This window comes from Saimiri boliviensis, chromosome 6 (assembly GCF_048565385.1).
Source record: "Saimiri boliviensis isolate mSaiBol1 chromosome 6, mSaiBol1.pri, whole genome shotgun sequence".
In the NCBI taxonomy this organism is placed as follows: Eukaryota; Metazoa; Chordata; class Mammalia; order Primates; family Cebidae; genus Saimiri; species Saimiri boliviensis.
In genome coordinates, this window is record NC_133454.1 from 98,761,062 (window position 1) to 98,785,719 (window position 24,658).

The 24,658-nt window shown below is 39.5% G+C and overlaps 1 protein-coding gene across 7 annotated transcripts in view; it reads right to left on the reverse strand.

Moving 5' to 3' along the window:
* Positions 1-8,081: 8,081 nt before the first annotated feature.
* The window catches only part of MPPED2 (metallophosphoesterase domain containing 2), a 191,888-nt gene continuing 175,311 nt past the window's right edge, over positions 8,082-24,658 (reverse strand). For 5 of the 7 annotated variants that reach the window (XM_074401276.1, XM_074401279.1, XM_010332174.3 and 2 more), the window contains 2 exons: positions 24,390-24,503; positions 8,082-21,748 (listed from right to left, as the gene is read on the reverse strand). In XM_074401276.1, the coding sequence (XP_074257377.1) occupies positions 21,630-21,748; positions 24,390-24,503 (233 nt within the window). In that variant the 3' untranslated portion in view covers positions 8,082-21,629. Of the gene's footprint in view, positions 24,504-24,658 lie in introns of all 7 variants that reach the window. The other 2 variants (XR_012518130.1, XM_074401277.1) reach the window with 2 other exon arrangements.

The window sequence follows — 24,658 nt, forward strand, 5'->3', positions numbered from 1 at the left end:
GCCTTTTGGCTGCTTAGACTGAATTTGGGAGCCTTGACTGAGGTTGGGTATATTCCCAGTTATAAGACATTGAATATGAGGTAGAACAATGTGTGTGTGGTCACCCACAGAACTAAACGAAGAGCTCCACCCAGGCAAAAGTGGACAATCCTCATATTTGAAAATGATGCCCTGGGGACTGTCTATTCACTGAGGGTTAATGTAAAATAGGAATTCTTTGTGGTCCTCCTGCTGAACTGCTATGCCAGCTTTTGCTGCTGTTTTCATAAAACGTGTGCCGGTGGTTATGATTCTGAGGGGCAGAAATTCAGGCACTCCCTACTTCCTTTCTTCAGGTGGTATTTAGGTTTAAAATAATTCTCAACTAACCAATGAAAAATTTAATAATCCCGAATAGTTTCATTTACGTATCCTATCATACACTGTGCCACCATAATCCTCTGCTTCTCTAGAAAATATATTATTACTTTTCTATAGCCACTCTGCCCAATTTTGTTGCCTTGACTCTGGATCAAGGAGTCTCTGAGAGGCTGAGGAAGGTGTTTGCCTTTTCAGAAACTGACTTGCGTAGATAGGGAATCCTTAGTTTTTGGAACCTCGCAACCAATTTTCTCCCTAAAGACCAGATAACATAACACAGCAATAATTCGGGGCATCAGAGTGTAAGTTAATGGCCAAATACACAGAGTTCCCAAGCCCATCAACACACAAAGTGCCCACAGACTCTCAATATCTTCATGGGCCCAGATAATCTGCCTTTTGGGAAAAAGCTTCTTATATCATCTATTCAAGAATAATGGTCCACACTAAATATATTTAGTATGTAAATTTTTAAATGCAGGCAACCAATTGGCATTTATTATGTTTTACAGACATTCAACTAGATATTTATTAACTTTGATACTCGGCTTTCTTTTAAAATATTTTTTAAATACCTGGACATTACTTTTCCTAGGTCTGAAATGTTGTCAGCCTAATTCTTGGTGTCCCCCTATGATGACCAAAGTATAGAAAAGCCCTAAACCATCCTCTGGTCCCTGGAGGAGTTTATGGTAATGGAGACAGGCATCTGGAGGTACGTCAACCAAAAGTGCACCATTACACTACTCCGAACTTCAAAGGAAGACTGTTTCAGCTAGCCTTTGCTGTGTAACAAAGTAACCCCAAACCTAGTGGCCTAAAACAACAACTTATTGTTATATCTTTTAGGATTCTTTGGTTTGGCTCCAAGGTTGCTGTGCCAGTTTTGCCTGGCAGCTGCATTCCGCTGCAAGGTCAGCTGGGTCCAAAGGTTGAGATGGCCGCTCCTCACTTGTTCAGCAGTGGTGTTGCTTGTTGGTTAAGGCACCTCACTTCTCTTCCGTGGGGCCTCTTATCTTCTAGTCAATGAGATCAGTTTCTTTGTAGGGTGGTTTCAGGGCAGTATTCAAAGAGGGTGGAAGTGAACTGATCAAAGCAAGTCACACCACTAGCCCAGATTCAAAGGTGTGGAGAAATAGACTTTAGACCCGGACGAGAGAAGTGGCAAAATTATAGTGCTCAGGGTCCTGGATCCTGGAATGGAAGAAATCTGCAGCCATAAAACAACATACCACAACCAGGCCACAGATCGATTGCAGATCCCAGAAGTGAGAGATGGGACGGTCTAGGGACTTCAAAAAAGTGAGGGGATTGATTCTGAACTGTGGGCCCAGTGGCTTTGGGCCCCACTCCCTTTAAAAAGTGGCTTCCCGCTGGGAAGCTCAACAGAATTTTTGCGAACGGCCTAAAAGACCTAGGCTAATTGTGTTTTGGTGTGGCCATTTCAGCCTTTGTCCTGCACTGCTTATACACTCTGTACTGTGGAAGTGACTGTAGGCCAGGCCTCAGGTTACTCACTGAGGAAATCTGAGACAGGTACCCAACTTTATCAGTTAATGGGGCAGGCAGGAGAAGCCATGGTCTCTGAAACAGTTGGTAAGATAGTGGGCTCTCAAATCGAGATGCCTGGGTTCAGATCCTGGCTCTACCACATATTGTCTGTGATATAGGAATGAGAATTCTCTAAGCCTCAACTTTCTTCTCTGTAAAATGGGATGATTGTGCATGTTTTAAAATTTTTAATCATACGTGTATAGGTGTGGATTCAATAAGATCATGTCATTTTGCTTCAATGTCTGAACTATTAGTTCTTGTTATTTTCCAATCAACACAGAAGCCAAACTGAAAAGTGTTGTTTGAAATGAATTTCATAATGTATGTTTATAGAATCTAATATCAATACAAACATTAAAAAAAGTTCAACCTCCCCAGTTACCTTGACATCTAAAGTCCTAACATTAGGTTTTAAATTAATGTGATTCAGGAAGTTACATGAAAAAGGTCTGCATTTTCTAGTCACATCAACCTTGATGCTAATCCTGGCTCTGCCAGTTACTAAGTGTGTAATCTGGGGCAAATTACCTCTCTAAGCCTCAGTTTCCTCATCTACAATGATACATATAATAATAGTACATATAACTACTTCAAATAAGTAGATGTGAGAATTAAGGTAATTATGTAAAGCACCTGTTATATGGTAGGTGTTCAAACTACACTATTTCTCTTCCTTCCACTTTGAATACCTAACTTTCCACTTCAGTTCAAATAACAAATTCTACAATATTTTTTTGAGCACTGGCACATAGAAGATAGTGATTGATTCCTCTCTAACTGTTTCTTTGTTTGGTTTTGGGGTCTTTGCCAGAAGCCACACAAAAAAATAAGCCTCCTCTTTCTTGAAATGTCAAATGCGTTTTTGTCCTTATTGACTGTTCTCACCGATCTGTCTCTTTAAGGAAAAGACCCTGAACAGGCTGCTCACCCCATTAATACTAAAGGCTGTGAGTTTTTCAGTTCCACTGAACTCTGTGTGACCTTTGCAGACAATAATTACTTTAACATAGGGTTAGGCAACAGCAACAAACTTGTCTAAAAATAAGCCAGGGCTTAAAATACAACTTAACCTGGGAGATTTAAGTAGGTAAAGAAGATGGCTTCTCTCTGGAATTGCTTCTTGATTAATCACCCCATCTGAGGTCGTTGGAAAAATGACAGTTTTCAAACAGGGCTTTAAATGTCTCCTGCTCTACTTTTCTAAGCTGGCAGGAAGCCAGTCCCTGTAAGCCACTGGTTCTTAAAGGGACGGGTTCCGTTGGATTTCCCTGAGCTGGAGCTCAGGAGTGTGAGATAGTAATGGGCAGAGAGATGGAAGGAAGTGTTCATGCTCCCCACTTAAGGTTTGCTCACCTCCAAGAGAGACTCAAGGAGCAGTCATTGAGCCAGGAGGAAGAAAGCAGCAAAATCTGAGGAAGTGGTGCCTCTTATAAACTGTGCTCAAGGTTTAAGGCAAAGCATGTCCACTAGCTTCTTTCCAAACACTTTACCTGGTATCTTGCCATCTATGCTTGGGTCCTGATCCTACGTCGGTTCCTCTTGCTGGCCTCTTTCCATCCTAGGGTTCGTTGCAGTCACCACTTCCCTGAACATTCACTCCTTGTATTTGGGAACCTCCAATTTGCGACCAATCTGGAGATCACCTCCCACTGACAGTTGTTTTTCTCAAATTAACTCTGGGTCATGTGGGTCAGAGTCTTGCCTCTCCACCACACCTTCTGGGCACTCATGGCATCACTGGAAGCCCACAGCCAGTGTTCCACCCTCTGTGTCCTTCCTAATAGACAACCCTATCTCTGTTCTCAGTAGATCCTAGACAGTCTCTGATCTTTAAGTGACTTTGGCTTTATCATTCAGGCCTAAAGCACACTTCCAACTCATAGGATTTCCAGACCAGAGTTCCATCTTGGCCTTGGGTAAGAGATTTTCCATAGAAAAGCCCCTTTTCTTCAGCTCAAACCACATCATCTCTGTCTGGGGATGGTTTGGCACAATCTCCTGCAATTCCTATCCTGCTTACCGTAGTATGTATACCATCTGACACACCATATAGTTATCATTTACAATGTCAGCTCCCAGGAGTTTTTGTTAGGTTTAGAACTTCATCCCTTGTGCTAAAACAACGTGGACACATAGCTCAATAAACATTTCTCCAATAAATAATAAATGAATAAATTATATTTAAAGAGTCCCAGAGATCTGGGGTGTTAGGCCTTGTTTATCATAAGTTAGAATGGCTTCTTGGTGGGATCATTTTTAAAAATCTGTTTCATTTTATCCTGTTTTTAAAGTTAACATACAATTAATTTGACTTGTTTTTGGTATGCAGTTCTGAGTTTTAACACAGTACAGATTTGTGTAGCCACTATCACAATCATCAGGATACAAAACAATTTTATCACCCCCCAAAACTCCCCTGTGCTGCCCCTTTAAAGTTAAGCTTTGCCCCTATCCTAATCCCTGGCAACCACTGATGAGTATAGTTTTGTTTTCTTGAGAATATCATACAAGTGGAACATACAATGTGTACCCTTTTGAGACTGTCTTCTTTCACTCAGCATGTTTTTGAGCTTCATCCAGGCTGTTGTGTGTACCAGTAATTTGTTCTTTTTTATTACCAAGTAGTATTCCACTTTATGGATGTGTAACAGTTTATCCCTTCACCTCCTGAAGGATATTTAGGTTCTTCCGGATTTTGGTGATTACAAGTAGAGATTAAAAGCATTTGAATGCAGGTTTTTGAGTGAACTTGGAGACATCATCTCTCTAGGGTAAATATTAAGAAGTGAGATTGTGCCAGGTGCAGTGGCTCAAGCCTGTAATCCCAGCACTTTGGGAGGCTGAGGCGGGTGGATCACAAGGTCAAGAGATCGAGACCATCCTGGTCAACATGGTGAAACCCTGTCTCTACTAAAAATACAAAACATTAGCTGGGCATGGTGGTGTGTGCCTGTAATCCCAGCTATTCAGGAGGCTGAGGCAGGAGAATTGCCTGAACCCAGGAGACGGAGGTTGCGTTGAGCCGAGATTGCTCCATTGCACTCCAGCCTCGGTAACAAGAGTGAAACTCCGTCTCAAAAAAAAAAAAAAAGAAGTGAGATTGCTATATCACCTGCAGATGTATTTTTAAATTCATAAGACACTGCTAAGCTGTGTTCCAGGAGGCAGTGCCATTTTGCATTTCTATCTGTAATGCATGGGGATTCCAGTTGCTCTGCATCCTTGTCAGCACTTGACATTCTCAGGCTTTTTTAAATGGCCGTTTTAATAGAAATGTAATGTTATCTCATTATGGTTTTAATTTGCATTTTCTTAATAGCTAATAAGGTAAAAAAATCTTTTCTTATGTTTATTTGCCATCCATATATCCTCTTTGGCAATGTGTTGATTCAACTTTTTACCCATTTTTAATTTGGTTGAATTTTAAGACTTCTTTATATAGTCTAGCTACAAAATCTTTGATATGTGATGTGCAAATATTTTCTCCCACTCTGTAATTTGTATTTTTATTTTCTAAATAGCATCTTTGACAGGCAAGTTTTACATTTCAATTAAGTTCAACTTACAAGTTTTTTTTTCTATCATGTGTTATATTATTGGTATCATGTATAAGAACTCTACCTCCAAGTTATGAATATTTTCTCCTGTTTTCTAGATTTATGCTTTACATTTAGATAATCTCTTTTGAGACAACTTACTTTTTTCGACATGTGAAGTTAAACTGTTCAGTGCCCATTTGTTTAAAAAATTAGCCTTTCTTTGAATTGTCTGCACCTTTTTCAAAAATCAATTCATCATACTTGTGTGGCTCTATTTCTGGAATTTCTATTCTACTCCATTGTAGTATGTGTCTATCCCTTCACCAGTACCATAGTATCTTGATTAATGTGTATTTATTATAATTGTTCAAGTAGCATGATCCCTTCAACTTTGTTTCAGAATTATTTTCTAACCATTATCATCCTGTGCTACAAAAGGAGAAGGAGAATGTGAAGAGAAAAAACAAACTTTTACTGTATAAGTGATATACTTATCACTGTATATGTGATAGCCAATGGACCATGGGGATTTACAGTATCATTTAGTTTTTAAAATAATGTATTCCAGGTCAGTTCTATTTTTTCATTTTTGCAGATAAAAGAGCTGAACCCTAGAGAATTTTAATAACATACCTAAGGCTACCTAGTTAATATAAGTCAGAGTTAGGACTCAATCCTATATCAGGTCAGGCTGACTCTCAAGTTCACACCCTTCCTACTACACAATGGTTCATTGTGTCAATTCTTCTGGATTCTGGAGGTATGGAGTAGGCCTAAGAATATCTTGGATGCTCTGCATGGATTCAATTTTTCAAAAATCATTTATATTAAAAGAAAAATCTCTCATGGGTTCCCAAAGGATATTTTGTTCCCATGGTTGAGATGCAAACATATTCCTATTTATACAGTCTGAACAGAAGGCTTCATTTGGCCGCTTAAAAAGACAGTGGTGAGTTAATAATCTAAGAGTAGATTGTCACACTAGCTACAGGAAGATAAATAATCAAGGATTATAAGTCTTTAATTTAATATAACTTATTCTCATTAATTAAATGCCAATTACCTGCTTGTCTTTCCTGGGAACTGGCCTTTGCAATCAATCTTTTCAGAAACGTTGTACACACACGTTCACGGAGGTATTAATATCACTCTGAAGATTTACAGGCACTGGACTCTTTGGCTTAAACCATCCTTAAACACTCTACACTGTAACCGCAGATAATCGTCATAAATTTCCTGATCTTTGACCTAACTGGTTCTTAAATTTCCATTCCCTAACGGGCTTGAGGAGATCGTATTTATCATACTGAGATGCTTGCTTTTAAGGATCAACGCATTCCAGCAAGGCTCTGGATTTCAGATCTCTGATCCATCCTCCTACCTTGGGCTTTTGCTATTCACAACAGATGAGAATCCTTGGGGACTAAGAAAGGAACACTGTCCTCTGACTCCCCTGTGAGAGACATAAAGCAAAATCATTCATTCATGGACAATATAACCTTGCAAAATATCTGGAGCAACTTGACCCCTCAGAAGTCTTTTGAATGCCCCACCTGTACCAATTTAAGCATTCAATGGCAGCAAATAACCACTGCGAAAAATATTCCCACTCCAGCCTTTAGCAGCTGCCTGTGTATGCCTGCAGTTTTTTTTTTTAAATTGCATTTTAGGTTTTGGGGTACCTGTGAAGAACATGCAAGATTGTTGCATAGGTACACACATGGCAGTGTGATTTGCTGCCTTCCTCCTCATCACCTATATCTGGCATTTCTCCCCATGCTATCTCTCCCCAACTCCCCACCCGCCCCGTCCCTCCCCTATTTCCCCCTGGACAGTTTTTCTTAAATTTCTTATCCTCTAGACTGCTTATTCCTGATGCTTAGCCATAACTATACATTTTATTGTTGCTATAAATTTAAGTCTTGAAAGTTGTCGGTAGTTTGTGTTGCAGAGCTGGTCTGGAATATGTGCCTTCTAATTCCATATTTCTGTTCAGTGAAACAAGGAGGCAGAGAAGGAAACCAAATGTATTAAAGGAAAGCCCAGGTTTACGTGCAAGCTCATAGTCATACCTTCCTACATCTGATCAGCTTTCACTCTTTCTTTCCTATAATTTCAGTTTAGGTGCCTGAATAGAATTATCTCCATTTCAACCATGAGTTTCAATGCTCTTTTTCAGTTTATTTTAAAAAATTAGAATAGTAACGCATACACATGCAAACTAGAATTCAAAAAGTGTAGAAAAATAGAAACGGAAAGTAAAATTCTTCCATTTCCTGTCCCAATCCTGGGGCGACTACTTAAGCAGCAATTAAAATTTACATGGTATGTTTTTGCCTCCATTTCTGGATATATCAAATTAAGTAGTAGCTAGTGATTCCCTGCAAAGACAGGACCACTAATAGGCTCAATCTTCTGCCTCTCTTCTTTATTTCTATATGTCATCTCTAATTTTTGTTAGGTATATTGTTATTGTCACATTTTCAAGGTTTACATTCTGTCTTGTAAGTGTAATTCAGTTTTTGTGCTTTGTATATAAATTCTAATATTGAAAACCGACAATATTCACAGTGTTGTGATTAAGAAAATATTATTTACTATATAATAAACTAATGTGATTAAATTAAGAGAAGTATCGAAGTTAAACTCTTAAAAGAGAAATTTCTAAGTTTCTCAAATGGATCCTCTTGCTTTCCTACCTTCTTTTCCATTTTCTGGGTCATACTTATCAGCCACTATTTCTTGCAGGGTAGTTTGTTCTTCACTTTCCTCTAGTAACTTTGGTATGGTATGGAGTATATATGTGGTAAACATATTGCAGTTCTTACATATGCAATAATGTATTTATTTTGCTTACATTTGGTTGATATTTGTTGACTTCATAATCATTAGGGCTCAATTACCTAATTTTGGTTGTAGAAATAATATTGTCTTAACTGTTTCACTGACTGAATTAAGTTTATGGTATTATTGTGAGATTCAAGGAAGATAAGTCATAAACAGCCACGAACATTCATAAACGGTCTATATAAATGCTTGAAAATGGTAGCTCACATGTGTCAGGTACCATGCCAAGCTCTTTACATTCATTTTCTCACTGAGCACTTTCAACAAACCCAAAAGATCAGTACGCTTATCACTACCGTTTTAATGATGAAGAGAGGCTCAAAGAAATTAAGTAATTTGATCAACACCTCACTAGCTAGTTGACAGTGGAGTCTTGTCCTGCTCTCTGACTCCGAATCCTATGTTAAAAATATGATACTAAAACGAAAGCTATTTTCCACTATTATCATCATCTCAGGTTCATGTTTTCAACCATGTGCCCTGTGAACTGACTTAACCATGTAATTAAAAATCAGTATATTATGGATTTTTTAAGTAGGCCAAACATCTTGGAAGAAAGGCTTTATAGTTTAGCTTGACCAATTCATTCCCTGACTTTGACCAACTAATTTCTCTAATTTGTAGGAAACAAAAGAAACTGGGCTGGGGATTTGTTATTAAGTTATTATCCTTGCAGATAAACATGGTACTAAGGATTCCCAAGAATACCTCATGGGCTATGAATTATCACAGCTTTTTTTCCTTCCACAGCAGAGTGAGATTTGCTTCAATTCACTCATGTTCTTTCATTCAATCTCCACAGTCATGCTAATGAGTTATTAAGTGATAGGGCTGAAATTGTTTGGGGTTGTGGATAAGAATAATGAATAATGTTTGTGAGGTTCACACCCAAAACTTGTCCTCATTAACACAATACTCTGACCCAAACTCTACCTACCTCACTCATTCCCATAAAGGACTATCTCTAGGACTTATATGATTGGGGCTACTGTTAATCAGATCAGGGGTGAACACATGACCTGGGGGTACCATTCATTCACTAGAAGAAAGCTGATTGGATGACTTTCTAAAAAAATTTTTAGTAAGCTGATTAGATTATTGGCTTTTTTTTTTTTTTTTTTTTTCTAAGAATCAGATAGAAGGTCCATGAACAACTACTCAGATTACATGAGGCTACTAAGGTGCCTGAAGATTCTTGGTTCTTTCCCTCTCCGGGCTTCTTGTTTCTTGCAATTCATTATGTCTGTATCCTATAACAAACCTCTCTTTTACTGATCAAATTGGAGTGCGTTTTAGTTCCTTGCAATTAAACATCACCCAGCAGAGAAAGAGATTTTAAACTTTCCTTAAGATCAGAAAAAAACTCTTTTCAAGTATAAATATGTCAAGGTCTATCCACTAAGAAGCATAAAATGGAATGCGTTAGACTAGAAAGAATTAACTTGCCAACCAAAAGCTAAAGACTTTACTTCTCTCTCTTCAGTTGGGCCCAGGTTAATTTTGGTTGGTTATAATGGTTATAAATGGTTTTTTATTCAAGAGGCATGAGACATACGTGATAAATGTGAGGACAATCATGTGTCTTATAAAGAGCTAATTGTTTGTGAAAGATGCTACACCAGTGACACACACAAGTCTGATATACCCTGGCGGCCAGCTCTTCTACAACGATTTCATTAAACCAACAACCCTTACATGAAAACATAATGTGACAAAACAGATATTGTCCTCTTTGACCTTGGCAGGATATGGAAACATTTTTTTAAAAAAGATCCAATATTTTTTTTTAAATAGACAACATTGTGAGACCTAATCACCCTGCATATTAAATTCAAGTGCAGGACTTAAAAGCCAACCATTTTCTCATTAACACTGTTGTTAATTTTTCATGCTGTATCCAATTTTCTCTATGTCCCAGACAAATCACTTACTCTAATTTATTAGCCTAAGAATTGCCAAATTACAAAGGTAAGAAAAAAAATTACATGTTTCTCCTTTCCTCCAGAATTAAGACTCCCATCACAGAGAAAGGGAATTCTTGACTCAAGAAATCATTTCTTCCAATCTTTTAAATTGGTATTTTATCAATTCTCTGTCCTCTGGAATGCTGGCAGGCATCACACAGAGTAGAACGTAATGTACTGTTTTGTGTCTTTGTAAAAGTCATTTTGCATTCATCTTCAGAATTATTTCATCCTTTTATGAACAGATTAACATATTTACTCATGTGTAAATGAACAATGGCTGAAGATTAGAGAGGTTTCATTTACAGACAAGACCTGACTCATGTAGAGTCTCAGTAAATAAATTCATAAAAATAGATTGAATTACCAGCTAAAGTTTATAAATTGTAGATACCAAATTATGGTCATGAACTCTAACCTTTAAGATTTTACTTTAAACAGGCTGAAAAATATTGGGAGAAAAAATATATATATTACAAAGATATGTACACATTTATACCTTCTAACATGTTTGTATCCGTATATACGTTTTTTTATTACCAGCCTGACAACAAAGGCAGACCTAAACCTCAACACCATATTAAAGATACATTTAAACTCTTAAGCTTGTAGTAATATCTTTCACTGTAATTAGAGATAAATATTTGTGGAAAGTTTATTTATTTAGATGCAAGAAATATTTTTTGGCAGTTGAGGGATCAGGGTTATATAGCATATTACTTTTTAATTTCTTTAGAGATAGGATCTTGCTCTGTCATCCAGGCTGGAATAGAATGTCACAATCACAACTCACTGTAACCTCAAGCTCCTGCTTCAGCCTCCCCAATCAGCCTCCTGAGTAGCTAGGGTTACAGGTGCATGCTACCACACCCAGTTAATTAAAAAAATATGTTTTTAGAGATGGGGGTGTTGCTATGTTGCCCAGGCTGGTCTTGAACTCCTGGCCCCAAGCAATCCTCCCACTCCTGCCTCCCAAAGCTTTGGGATTACAAAAGTGAACCACTGCACCTGGCCCTATGGAGAGTATTTTAACTTAACTTATTTGCCTTAGTGGAATGAAATACCCTAAAACTGTAGGAAAGTCTGGGAAATGTCCAAAGCTTCAGGGTGATCAAGACCTTGGCCATTCTTCATTATTTGGGTGTCCATTCCAATATTACTTTGCAGATGTCAATGCTAATATTAGCCAGACATGTCCTAAATCTTTGAAGCTAGAGCATTCACTCATCAACCTATCATGAGAGATCATCCAAAGAGTGAAAAGTTTAAAAGGACTAAAACTTTAATTAACAGAATTTAACATTAGCCAGACTTCTCTGGCTTATAGACATGTACTCCAAGCTACATCATTCAAAGGTCAATTACCATTCTTTTTTTTCCAGTAAAATATATTTATCATCAAACATGCTTTTTTTCTTTTTTTAGATAACATCTTGCTCTGTCACCCAGGCTGGAGTACAGTGGCACAATCATGGCTCACTGCAGCCTCGACCTGCCAGGCTCAAGCAATCCTCTTGCCTCAGCCTCCCGAGTTGCTGGGAACACAGGTGCATGCCACAACGCTCAGCTTACTTTTTGATTTTTAGTAGAAACAAGGTCTTTCCATGTTGCCCAGGCTGGTCTAGAACTCCTGAGCTCAACTGATCTTCCTGCCTCAGTCTCCCACAGTGCTGGGATTACAGGTGTGAGCCACTGTGCCTGGCTAAACATTCTTAAATGAATTTACTGATATCTTTTCCCATTTATACATATCATGGCCCCCAAAAAGTGCTATAAAAATAGCATGGTTTTCAAAAAATCAGTAGAGAAGATTGTGACTGAGTGTTACAGGACAGCAAGTGGAGAAAACAGAACGGCACCACCGATTTTCATTCCCGTCACTTAGAGAGAAACAGGCTCATTTGCCCTGGTGCTGTGGCTAAGGCTAATAGTTAAGGCTTTGGTTGGATTATCTCTTTGGCCTAACTCTGGACTGAATCTTATGTTAAGTAAAGTGCCCGGCACAAGAGGGTCTTATGATATCGTTTACCTGTTGCGTGGCTTCCAATGCTGACCTCAATCCAACTTCCTTTAAGTGCAAGTCACTGGACACTAAAAACACCTGAAAAGATATATAATGGATGTGCCATCTCCCTTCTAAGCCTCATCTCTAGAACAGTGCTAAAACAGAATACTTTACCCTCCTGTGGGTAGCAGAAGCATTTTCTAACAAATTAAAGGAACTATATCCATAGATTCAAGCTAAAGAAATTATAATTTTTCAAAATTTTCCAATGAAAGAGAACTACATAAGAATTTTAAAACGGCTAACATACACCTCCTTTCAGAATTGCCTCTGGGTCAGCAATAATTATTTGGAGGGTTATGAAAGGAGACTGTATCTACTGAATTGTTTTTAACATTGGTCCAAAGTGGCGGTGATGAAGGGGTTCTTTAAATAGCTTTGAGAATGCTGAGCTTTAAAAACAGTAGGTGATGTCCTCAGCATCCCAGCCAAGCTATTCACTGCAAACACTACCAACAGCCACAGCACTGCTGACATGGATATAAATATTCATATCAATAAATGGGATACTGCTGAATACACAAGTATAGCCAGAATAACCTGCATGTTGTCACTTCACAAAAGTCTCTTATGTGCTATTTTGCTGGAAAAGCCTATCCCAGACAGATTGCGATGAGGGGTCCAGCTCTTCTGGTCCCCCATAAAAGCCAGCAGAGCTCATATTAATAAAACAACCAGGCTACTCACCTGTTCCCTTTGTTCAAGGCTGTCCCGACATCACCGAAGACAAATCTATTAATTTATAATTTTGAGAAAAATAGTGATCAAACGATGTACACAAGTCATGCATATATATCAACCTGGGAAATCAAAAGGTTCATTCAGTTTTGGGTTTGGACCATTTCCTCCTTCCTATTCCCATCCTCCCACTCCCATCTCGGTTTTTTATTGAGTAAATTTATTTGAATATTCTCTGAACTCAAATACATTTTACAGTTATTACTGGATGCTGTACTCATGGATATCTCACTTCTTTGGGAAAATGAACTATTAACATGTGAGAAGTACAATGCCAATTTACCATAGTTTCTGAATCTCAGAACACAGATTCCATTCATAAGATGTGAAACCAGCATATTGCTTCCACTGCAGCTTATGATTAGCTCTGGATTTTTAAGTTTGGTTATTCAGCCGGTTAAAAAACAATGTAGGAAGTTACTGTCCTTTGTACACCTTACTTCGACTTCACTGGTACTCAGAAATATAGCCAGTCACAGGAAAGAATTAATATATTAGACATAGCATCATTGAGGTAGATACACACATACAACTCACCAAAAATACTTTAATGCAGAAACAATGTGTGATGAGTATTGTTATTTTTCTTGTTCCTACAGAATTGATTTAAACAAATTTTCTCAGGTAAAACCTTCCAAATTACATTTTTCAGCTTTTTGAAACAGGAACTAAGAAGGTAAACATGGTATTTCAAACCTCATCACAATTTATTAATGCTACAGACAGGAATACTGTGTTTAATCTCCCAGGATCTCTAACCATTTGATGCTTCAAACCTTTTATCTTCATTATCACCATCCTCTAATGAGACAAAAGCTATGTGGAGTAGCCCCTTCTGTTGTCTGAGACAGTAGTAGATCCTACTTAAATACTTTGGCTTCTTTCAATAAATCTTCAGCAGGTAAGAATTACCTTGATGTTCCTACTTATTTTCCATTTCTGATCTACTACTGTGCAAAAATCAGAAGAAAAAGGAGCTATATGTCTTCACTGTGGGGAGATGGAGTTTAAGGAATTGAGATGAATTGAAAAAGGAAAAGGAAATGCACTCACATATGTAATACCCTTTCTCTTCCTGTTATGAGTTCTAGAGAGCTCATGGGACTCCCATTGCTTGTTCAAATGCCCACTCATAGCCAAAGGCCAAAGCCCTGGTTTTCGTATCCTATCATCCAACCCTAGTAGCCATACACAGAAGAATACAAGGTCTTGCATCTGGGAGTTCCATACCACCATGGAGACCTGGCCCAGACACTGGTCAGGAGGATACCATTACAACCCAGATCAAAGTTACCCTTTGATACAAGCTGAGAGATGCACAAAGAAATAAGTGCTCAGGGTAGTATTTCTCCAGAGAGCTATTTTAGATTCCATATAAGAGTAACTGGTGGCCTTGGATAAATCATTCCTCTCATTTATGTGCTGAAAGGGAGAAAACAAGTCAACAACTGATGCATGCAAAAGCATTTGGAGGTGATAGATGGAGACATTATGGTGCATTTTGTCAATGGCATGCCATTAGAGAAAACCATTTCATAGAGTAAATTAAAAAAACAAACCAGCTACGTGACATACTTAGAATTGCCACCGGCCATGCCTGTTTTTCTCCTCCAGGAATGAAGCTACATGGGATTGACGTGGTCATTAGCGTGCAGACTCCCTTTCCTAGGCTAGCTGCCTGTATTTGTCTGAGTCTTATGCCCCACCTCACCCATCCCCATACCTATGACCACTCATAAAACTGGAGAAACCTGTGCATTCCAGATCTCAGCTGTCTTTCATTGTTAACTATTATTTATATCTTTTATTACCATTTACCTTCACGTGTCAATATCTGTTTCCTGCACCTAGTTATAAGACTCTTTCATGGTAAATACTGGGTCTTACAAATGAAGTTTACCAGCACAGCACCTGGTTTAGAGTGTTCAGTACATATTTGTTGATTTCATCTGTGATTAATCTCGCCTATCTTTCTCGCATACCTGACTGCTATTTCCCAAACAGTGATTAATTCATTAAGAAGGTGTTTCTTCGGACTTCGATGCTGGGAATGTGGAGAGAAGGCATGGTTTCTGACCTCAGAGAGCTCATATGTGGACAAGCAACAAGGACGTATGTATGGGAGGCTATGGCAGCACCAAAGGGGGCAGTTCTGGGTCGAGGTAGGTTGGGGGACCCAGAAAAGGCTTCCAGAAAATGGGAGTCCCTTTCAGGATTATATAGTTGCTACCTAAACATTATAGCCCATTTGTGCAAAGGCATGTTGGTGAGCCCATGCAAACACGGAGCATTTGGGTTCCAAGTCATTTGTGTTTCAGGATATCCAGCTAAAAAACTCGACCTCTTCCCAGCGTCATCCACTAAGGTCGGGAAAGAAATGGGTATGAAATCACAGGCCCTTTCCCCTTGGCAAGCAGGCTCTGAGAGTGTTCAGATGCACCTCAGGGTAACTGTGGCTTCATAACAATCAAAGCTGATTGATGGGAGGAGGCTCTCTGTGTTCATGTGTTTAGTCTATCCATGCTTTTAGTTCCACTGTGACTGTGCTTACTAATGGAAATGCATTTCTCTCTCTCACCATTACCCAGATATAGACGCTCTCGGATATGAAAGAACCTTTTTACCTCAAGATTTTGTCTTGTAAGGCATCCCTAATTCAGGAAGGAAATGAGGAGGAGTTGACAAAAAAAAAAAAAAAAAAGAAAAAAAAAACCCACCACAAATGTTTTGTCAGGTAGTTCAAAGAGAGAGAGAAAGTTAAAGAGCTCATTTTCTGTATGGTTTCTTACACAGTCCAGTTCAAGGAGTTCGCTTTCTCGTCAAGGGCTGTAACCATCAGAAAATAAAATAAATGTTAATTTTTGCCCTCTGCCCCTGCTGTTTATTGTTGTTGTTTCTGTTTGTTTTGTTTTGTTTTGCTTTGCTTTAGGAAATTACAACTGACAGAATAAAAATCTTCAACCCAGGGTCCTGACGATATTACAGTATCAATTCTGACAAATCCACTGTGATATGCAAATGATTCCTTTTCTACAAGTGTGGAATATGAGGCTGAAAGAAATAAAAGAGCACATCCAAGGCTACGTATCACGTCTGATTCCAAGGTTGAGGGCTCCTACCAACACCCAACAGCTTCTAGACCGGACATGCACATGTATGTCAAAATGCATGACAAACAGTCATCCATGTTCTGAGGTAGAAAAGGTAGAAATTGAGCACCAATCTCTCTTGTAGAAGGAGGAATTAGAAGCCTGTAAGAATTGTTGCGGGTGGAGGGTTGAAGCAAAGGAAAGTGAACCCTTATGGGAATACTCATGGGAAACCTCAGATTCTGAGGTTTCTTTCAAATAATCTGGTTTTCTCCTCACAGACTGGCAGGTTGTCCTGTGCTACAAAATGACACTATGTTGGGCCAGAACTGATCTATCCATCTTTGATTACTTCTGAATGCCAAGCTGAAAAATTAGTTCATGCCCCAAATGGAATGTCCAAATGCCAAGGTGGGGCATTACCTTTGAAACACTCTGTGATCATGGTGAGGCCACTGACCCTCTCTGAACCTCTCCTGATCTACAGAGGCTGACTTTATAGGGGAAGACTGGAGCTTCCCAGGGAGTCTTGTGAATCTGTGTTTTTCTCTTCTGTGAAAGAGCAAAGTAGGAGGAGGAAGGTAAAGGGGATACTTAGAAAAGGAAGGGGAAAGTAGCTCTAACCTTTTGTAAGGGCCATGCTAGAAGGCGGACACATCCTGCTGTTGAATGCAAAACAGGAGGAAAAAGACCATTTTGTGCTAAGAACCTGACATCCAGAAGTGGTCCTGGAGCCTTTCGTGAAAACACACATTAAGACCGTCCAATCCTGGAACCTTCCCCATAAGCAATTTTTCCTACCCCAACCTAGCAGTGTTTCCAGATGCCTCAGCTTATGGCCAAATCCTCCAAACAAAGTAGATCTTAATTCACTTTTGTTTAATAATTAAACAAAAATCATCTTAAAACTTTCAGGAAGACCGGGCGCGGTGGCTCAAGCCTGTAATCCCAGCACTTTGGGAGGCTGAGGCGGGTGGATCACGGGGTCGAGAGATCGAGACCATCCTGGTCAACATGGTGAAACCTCGTATCTACTAAAAATACTAGAAATTAGCTGGGCATGGTGGCACGTGCCTGTAATCCCAGCTACTCAGGAGGCTGAGGCAGGAGAACTGCCTGAACCCAGGAGGCGGAGGCTGTGGTGAGCCGAGATCGCGCCATTGCACTCCAGCCTGGGTAAAGAGAGTGAAACTCTGTCTCAAAAAAAAAAAAAAAAAAAAAAAAAAAAAAAAAAAAAACCTTTCAGGAAAGTGGGAATAGGGTATGAAAAGGGACTAGGAAGCAAAATAATGTCTGGATGTTGACTCTGCCAAAGCTGCACATCCTTGCTGGATGAGCGTGGGGATGGGGCATTATTCTGAGACACAGCAAGTGTTTTATCTACAACTGACAAATCCCAAATCCTCCCAGCTTCCGTTTCTCCCTACTTAAGACCTGGGTCATGGTATTTATTTACTTAAATGATGGAGATGAAGGCAGGCTTAAAGCTGGCCACCTGTCAGAATAACAGTGACCTGTTTCTTAAAAGGATTTCAGCAACTTCCCAACGTAAGACAAAAGGGAATTGTGTGGAAAACATATAGAAAAGAGCTCACTAATTGCGCTAAAAGAGGATGGTGAGGTGGAGTGGAAAGATTTTAAGGGCAGAGAGATGCTGTCAGAACTAAGCAGATCTGTGGGTGCCCTACCAAGCAACTTGAAAGAGTAGAAATCCCCTCCTCTTTGGAGATTAGAAGTGATTTTGCAAAGTATGATAGCCAAACTAGGAAGTTAGGCACCCTTATCGCCTCTCATTAATGCCCTTGGGCTTCTTCCTATCCTTATGAAGAGAGGCTTGTTACAGTTCCTAAGCAATGCAAACAAACTTTCTCAGAAACAACACCACTTCTGCTTTTGAGGCTGGAGAGTCAACAGATAGAATCCTAACTGGAGGCCAGGCAAGGTGGTTCAGGCCAGTAATGAGGCAGGCCGATCACCTGAGCTCAGGAGTTAGAGACCGGCCTGGGCAACATAGGGAAACCCTGTCTCTACTAAAAATACAAAATTAGCTGGACGCAGTGGTGCAGGCCTGTAGTCTCAGCCACTCAGAAGGCGGAGAGGCAGGATAATTGCTTGAGCCCTTGGGGTGGAGGTTGCAGTGAGCTGGGATTGTGCCACTGCACTCCAGCTTAGGCGACGGAGCAAGACTCTGTCTTAATCTCTCTCTCTCTTACACACACACACCCAAAAAAGAAGGGGTACAGAATCCTGCCTGGAAAATCTAAAGACAAAGCATGGATGACCTTCTTTAACAAACACATGTGAACCACTTACTAGGTATCAGGCAGTGATCTCCAACAATGATCTCGTGTGGCACTTAGAAAACTTCCTCCTCCTCATCACTCCCATTTTACAGAGAAAGTGAGCACCCAGGCGAAGCACTAGTCCGCGGAGAGGCCAGTATGTGGACAGGCACACTGTCCCAAGGGTCTGTGCTCTTATCCACTGTTCTGTGCTGAGCCTCGGCAGAGAGGATGTGGTGCCATGTGAGGTTGTCATAGAGCCACATCGCAGGGTGTTTCAGAGAGCTGCTACCTGAGGGATAGAGTATATCCCCAGGCTTGTGCCAGTCTTTTATCAGCTCTCAGAGGGTATCAACTTATCAAGTCCAGACACAGAACGATTAAAAGGGCATGGGTTATGGACGGATCTGCTTGCAAACCTTCCATTTTCCTAGGGCAAGTTAATTAATTTTGGTACCTCTTACTTTCCTATCTGTAAAGCAGGGCTAATGTGACCTTACTCAGGATTCTGTGAAGATTAGAAGCAAAATACACAACCTGCTCGACAGATTGCCTGGTGATGGAAGGATAGGAAGTGCCTAATTTGTAAGAACTGTTTTGAATATTTACTTGTTGTAAGGCCCAGTGAAGAAAGCTCTGGGCATCTGGACAGTGATTACGAATCCCTCAGAGGCAGTTCCTGCATATGAAATGGTGGACTGGCTGAACAAAGCTTTATCCACAGAGTCTGCCTTCTAGATTTAGCACACAAGGTAGCTCCCTGCTTCCACAAAATGGAAAGCAATTTTATTAAGTGCTTAGTTCAATTAGTTTGTGTCCAGACAAAACTCTTAAGGGCTGTGCAGACACAGTTGTCATCATGATTACCCACGTACATCTGGAAGGCTCGTTTTTCCAGAAGCCAGAGGCCTAAGCCTAACTTCTGGTACAAGAACCAGGTGAAATTTCCATTTAGTAGTCTACCACCCACCCCAACTCCTTAGGAAAGGGCTCGAAGTCAATCCATTCTTCTACTGGTGTAGAAAGTCAAAGAAGGATTGTTCACTTGTCATAGTACCTCTTTTGGTCCATGTTAGCTACCATGGCCATGAGCTCCTTCAGGGAAGCCCACGGGAAGCTCAAGCATCTTCTCTACAAGCGTGGACCCAAATGTCCATCACACCTTACAGTGACATCCAAAATACAAAATAACTTAACAACTACAGCATACCAAGATGGTTATATGTGAATCTGAGTGGGAATTCTGGCCTAGAACATTCTCTCAATTCTGCTGGTACTGAAATCAAGAACTCCTTTCAAGAATTGCACCAAAGGATCCACAATGGGTAGGAAGGAAGGAACATATATCCAGAATACAATCCAATGAGCCCTGGAACATAAGACTTTGGAGATGCATTGCAGATTCAAGATTATGCTGTCTTTCTTCAGTGGTTTTTCCGTGTGATGTTTTCATATTTTTCCTGGTTTTTGGCACCCTACTGCCTACCCACTCTTGGTTGCCGTTTTCCAACCAACCATTCTGTGGGTAGGCATCATTAAAAAACTGGTGAGGAGACGGTGACTGCTCTTGGGGAAAATGAGAATGTGCAGTGATTACTCTGTCATCAGCTGTTTCCCAAAACTCACTACCACAAACTTGCCCAAAATACATCCACAGCCTTAACTGCAGTTTCTCCATTCCTGTAGAAATTGCAACAGCCAAAGATGAAACCTAAGGCAAGACAGATGACAGTGTGATGGAAGGAAAGAGTATACTGAGTGCCTTATCGATCTACCTGCCAGCCTGTGAATGGTGGGTAATAAAAATTTATTGAAAATCAGGGAAAAAAATCACTTATTCTAATTCTTCTGAAAGGCATTACTGATGTAGCATATGAATAGATCCTTCCTTCCCCAGGAAAAAACTACCACCCTCCCACCAGCCAACCCTCCAAACAGCGCAAATTTAAAAATCTTGCAATTTTATTTGCATATAAAGGCCGCTAGATATAGAATATCACAATAAATTTAAAGAAACAACTGCTTTCCTAAATTTCATTAACAAGGTAACATAAAATAGAATAAAGCTCAACAGCATTTACAATGGGAAAACAGAAATGACTATTAGCGACAATATTTTGTGCTAGCGAAGATTGCATCGACACACAGTGCAAAATGGGAGGGGGAGGGGAAGTAAGAAGACAATTCAGGGTATTTAAATAGAAAGGACAACTAAGCCTTATTTTAGTTAGCTTCCATTGCATCCATTTAAGTCTATACACGCCTGTAACTGTACCTAGATTTAACTCAAGTTCTTTAAGAACTTGAGTTCTGAGAAAATATGTCAGTTCCTTCCGACTTCTGATGTGCTGCTATACAGCATCCCTTTGCAGTTGTACTGTCCTTGGCAATATTAAACTCCTAACATAGTCATAATACACAAAAAATACTTATATATATAAACCCATATTGAAAAGGAGTCTGCATGTTCCTTTTTTTTTAACTGTATGAAATACCTGCTCTTGATAGATTCCATTTCTGTATTTTTAAAGCTAAAATAATTTAAAAGAAACAAACAAACAATGAGACCTTGTATAACCACAATAGGAATCTCACTAGCTAAACCATCCTTTAAATGATGGCCATTATCTTCTCAATGCAGCTTTCTTTATAGTGAGAGTATGAAGAGAAGTCTTTTCCATGCCTACTTCTGTTGAGAAGATTGCTATAAATCAGGACCACATCTGCAAAGAAGAAGCATTACCAAGAAAACAACGACAAAACATCAAAAGTTAAAATATTTCAAACAATACTCTTAAACAGTTGTGCAAATCCGGGTTGGTTTTTAAAACACTGCCTACCTGTTTCTTATTTTTTTTCTTTCAGCTTAAAGCATATTAAAATAAGACTTTTATCACTTTTTAAAAGAAAGCTTGGCTGTCCTTTGGCGAACACTAACAATTTACAATGGCATGGCCTTTGAGAAAACAGAAGTCATTTTACAAATTCACAATGTTCCTCTGATTTCAAATGGATGCCCCATTTAAAATAAAATAAAATAAAGAGAAGCACAACCTCTAGCATCATTTGTGTTCCAACAATTTACAAAAAGAACTCACAGGGTTTGGAAAGAAGTAAGAGAATGTAAGTTATAACTAGAAAAATGGCAGTTTATAGACCTTCCCTCACATTCCAATAGGGCATTTAGAGCTTCAGGAACCCTGTGGGTTTGGAAGGTCAAATATAATGGGAGGGTTGGTCGGCTGAAAGCTGACTGTACACGTCGAGGCATTGATGTACGTTGTGTAACCGTCAGTCATGATGCCATAACCTGTGGGGAGAGAGTGTCACATTTACTGTAATATATACAAATGAGAGTGACGGAATGTAGGGTTGTCAGACAAGGAAAACAAACAATTTTTGTCAGTGGGCAGTTAGATGAAATTCAATAGCACCTCCTCAGATATAATGGATATACTGACTTTCAGAAGCTACTGCCCAATTTTATTCTATTTTCTTTAAATGGGAAAATCCACCCCTTCAATTAACAATGATTTTTTTTTCTTTATTTAAATGCCAAACTTGTTGGAAAAGGGCTATAATTTTTTTACTAGGGAGAATAAAGAAAAAACATTTTATTTCCTCCTTTTAAAATAGGATTTTCATTTAAAAGCCTTGTGTTGACTACTGAGTTCTAGGGAATAAAATGAATAATATAAGGATTACTCCTCAGGGGCAAACAAAACCAAATTTCAAGTGGGATACGGGGCAGGTGAGAAGGAAAGGATACTGCATTAGGAGTTAAGAAACACAGATGCTCAGTTTACTTATTTAGGAAATAATCTCTTAACTGCCTTTATGAAAGTTAACCATACATGATTTTTGAATTGTGTGGCTTTATTACTAAGCTCCCTTTCATTCCAAAGTGTCAGCTAGTCACATGTCCAAGTGATGTGTAGAAACATCACCCTAGGACACTGTTTCCTCAGTTTACCTGGATACTAGATCAAGCAATAACACATCCCATATGCAATATAAACCTTTTGTGATTTACTGGAGAAAGCTGTTTCCCTAGGTCTTTGGTGTATATAGTCCTCGGATAATTTTCAACATGTTAAAATGTTTAGCATATTTGCAAGTTTGCACATTTCCCTGAATACCTTATATTTGCCTTATAGCCTCTTCAACTAAGATTGTAATTCTATGCTGGTATCAGGCTCTTACGGCATATAAAAATATAGCTGTGAAAAAAATAAAACTACCAAGATGTATGGAAGTAACTGAAAAGGCTTTTTTCCACATTTGCTAAAAATTTCTCCAAGTAGGCCTGTGGAGAGCTTAATGAGGGTCAATAGAAAAATCTCTTAAGAAAAGAAAAGAGGCATTTAAAATTTGCGCTGTTTAGTTCTGGGGTCATAAAGTCTTGTTATCTCTCTCCATCAAGAGGTTGGTATTTGCCCTCTTCCTGCCCTCTTCAGCTGTCTTAAGTGAATAAAAGTGAGACAAGTTTATTTGAATACGATCTCCTCTCTTTTAGGCAAGTTTATTATTTTGGGGCTTCAGTAGAATTCCTCAACTATTTGGCTAGTTTAAAGGTAATTAACGATTTTTTTTTAAAAGATAAAACGCAAACTCATAGGCATGCTGCAGAAATTCAGACCCATTTTCAGAATAACGGCCCCCCAGAAATGTTGCTTAATTTAGAAATGAGGTCCCACCTCTCTGGTCTCCCCTTCAGGTGTTCCCTTCATCATACCTTAGGGCAGTGCCCTCCTCTTCAGGGAGCACAGCTCAAATCCAGGGCAGGCTGACATCCACTCTCTGGGAGCTGCACCCTGCTTTCCATCCACTCAGCTGGTACCTGCACTTGGAGCAAGCTGAATTTTCTCTGGCCTCAGTAGGATGATTTTCAATATGCTCTTTATTACCTGCCTAACCAGGAAGCCACTGGATTTGCGGGCTTTGAAAAAGCAAACTTTGTTTTTTGCTTCCTCAGGCACAGAGCCTTAAACACCTCAACTTGACTGCAGATTCATAAATAACTCCAGAGAGCCTCTATAAGCAGGAGCTGGAGAGAATATAGTAGCTGCCCACGTAAACATGGCCACTGCACACAGCGAGTGTAACTGGGAGAGTCTGGTAGGGACAGAGATCCTCAGGCTTGCTGAAAGAGGGCTTTGTGTCTCTCCCAAAGCCCAGTTACCCCTAATTTGAAAAAGGCAGCTCAGAGAAAACCCAGATCCCTGAAGTTTCCTGTGAGGCTTTCGGTTCTGTGAACCTGGCTCAGCTTACCTTGAAAGGCAGATAAATGGCAACTGGACCAGTTCCCATTTAAGAGAGATTTAATTATTCTGCTTAACCTCAGCCTGAGCTAATAGCTCTGATGATTTCTGAGAAGTCTGATATAGTTTTCTGAGGTTAGTAAGGAAATGTCTTCCTGCAAATGTGTGGGTTCCCGCCACTTCTGTTACATTATCTTTCATTGGATGTCCCAGCTATTTTTCAGAGACTACCTTGTCTTCCTGAGTCTTTGTGTTAATTCCATATGAAACACAGTATTTACAGGTAGGAGGGGACTACAGAGGCTTAAAATAGCTTCTAATATCCAGGCCATTTCTTCTAACTCTCTTAAGGAGAAAATGACTCCTTGTGTACCTCAGGGTTGCTCTAAAGCAGTGGTTATCAAACATTCCTCCTTAAAGCCCTGAGATTCCAGAAGCTGCCAGGGGGAGTGCTGGGTTTGCAGTAAAGTAGACCAGACGTGGTTCCTACTTTCCACTCTCCTTACAAGAGAGAAGGTCCGTATGAAATATTTATCAGCTTTATATGCAGATGTTTCTCATAAGAGTTCATCCTATAAAAGGCTCCCACTGTTAAAAAGTTTGAAAACAATGACTCCAGTTAATCCTAGTTGTAGACTGAGATTGTGGATAGTGACATGGCATGTTTTGAATTCTTTCTGCTATTCTTACCTTCATGGATTCCACCAAACACGTGGAGCTTGGGCCGGACTCGCCTCTGAACCGTGTTTAACAGCTCCACACAGCCCACTCTTTGAAGCTCCTTTGGAACCCAGTCTCGGAAACCTAAGAGCAAAATGCAATCAATACACTTAATTTTCTTTCTTCAGGTAAGGTTTCATTTAGACTTTCAGGAAGCCATAACTCACAGAAGGTTTATTACATTATCTGTAATACTAGCTTCTCCATTAAAGCTCACAATGGCTTTTAAGAAACTTTTC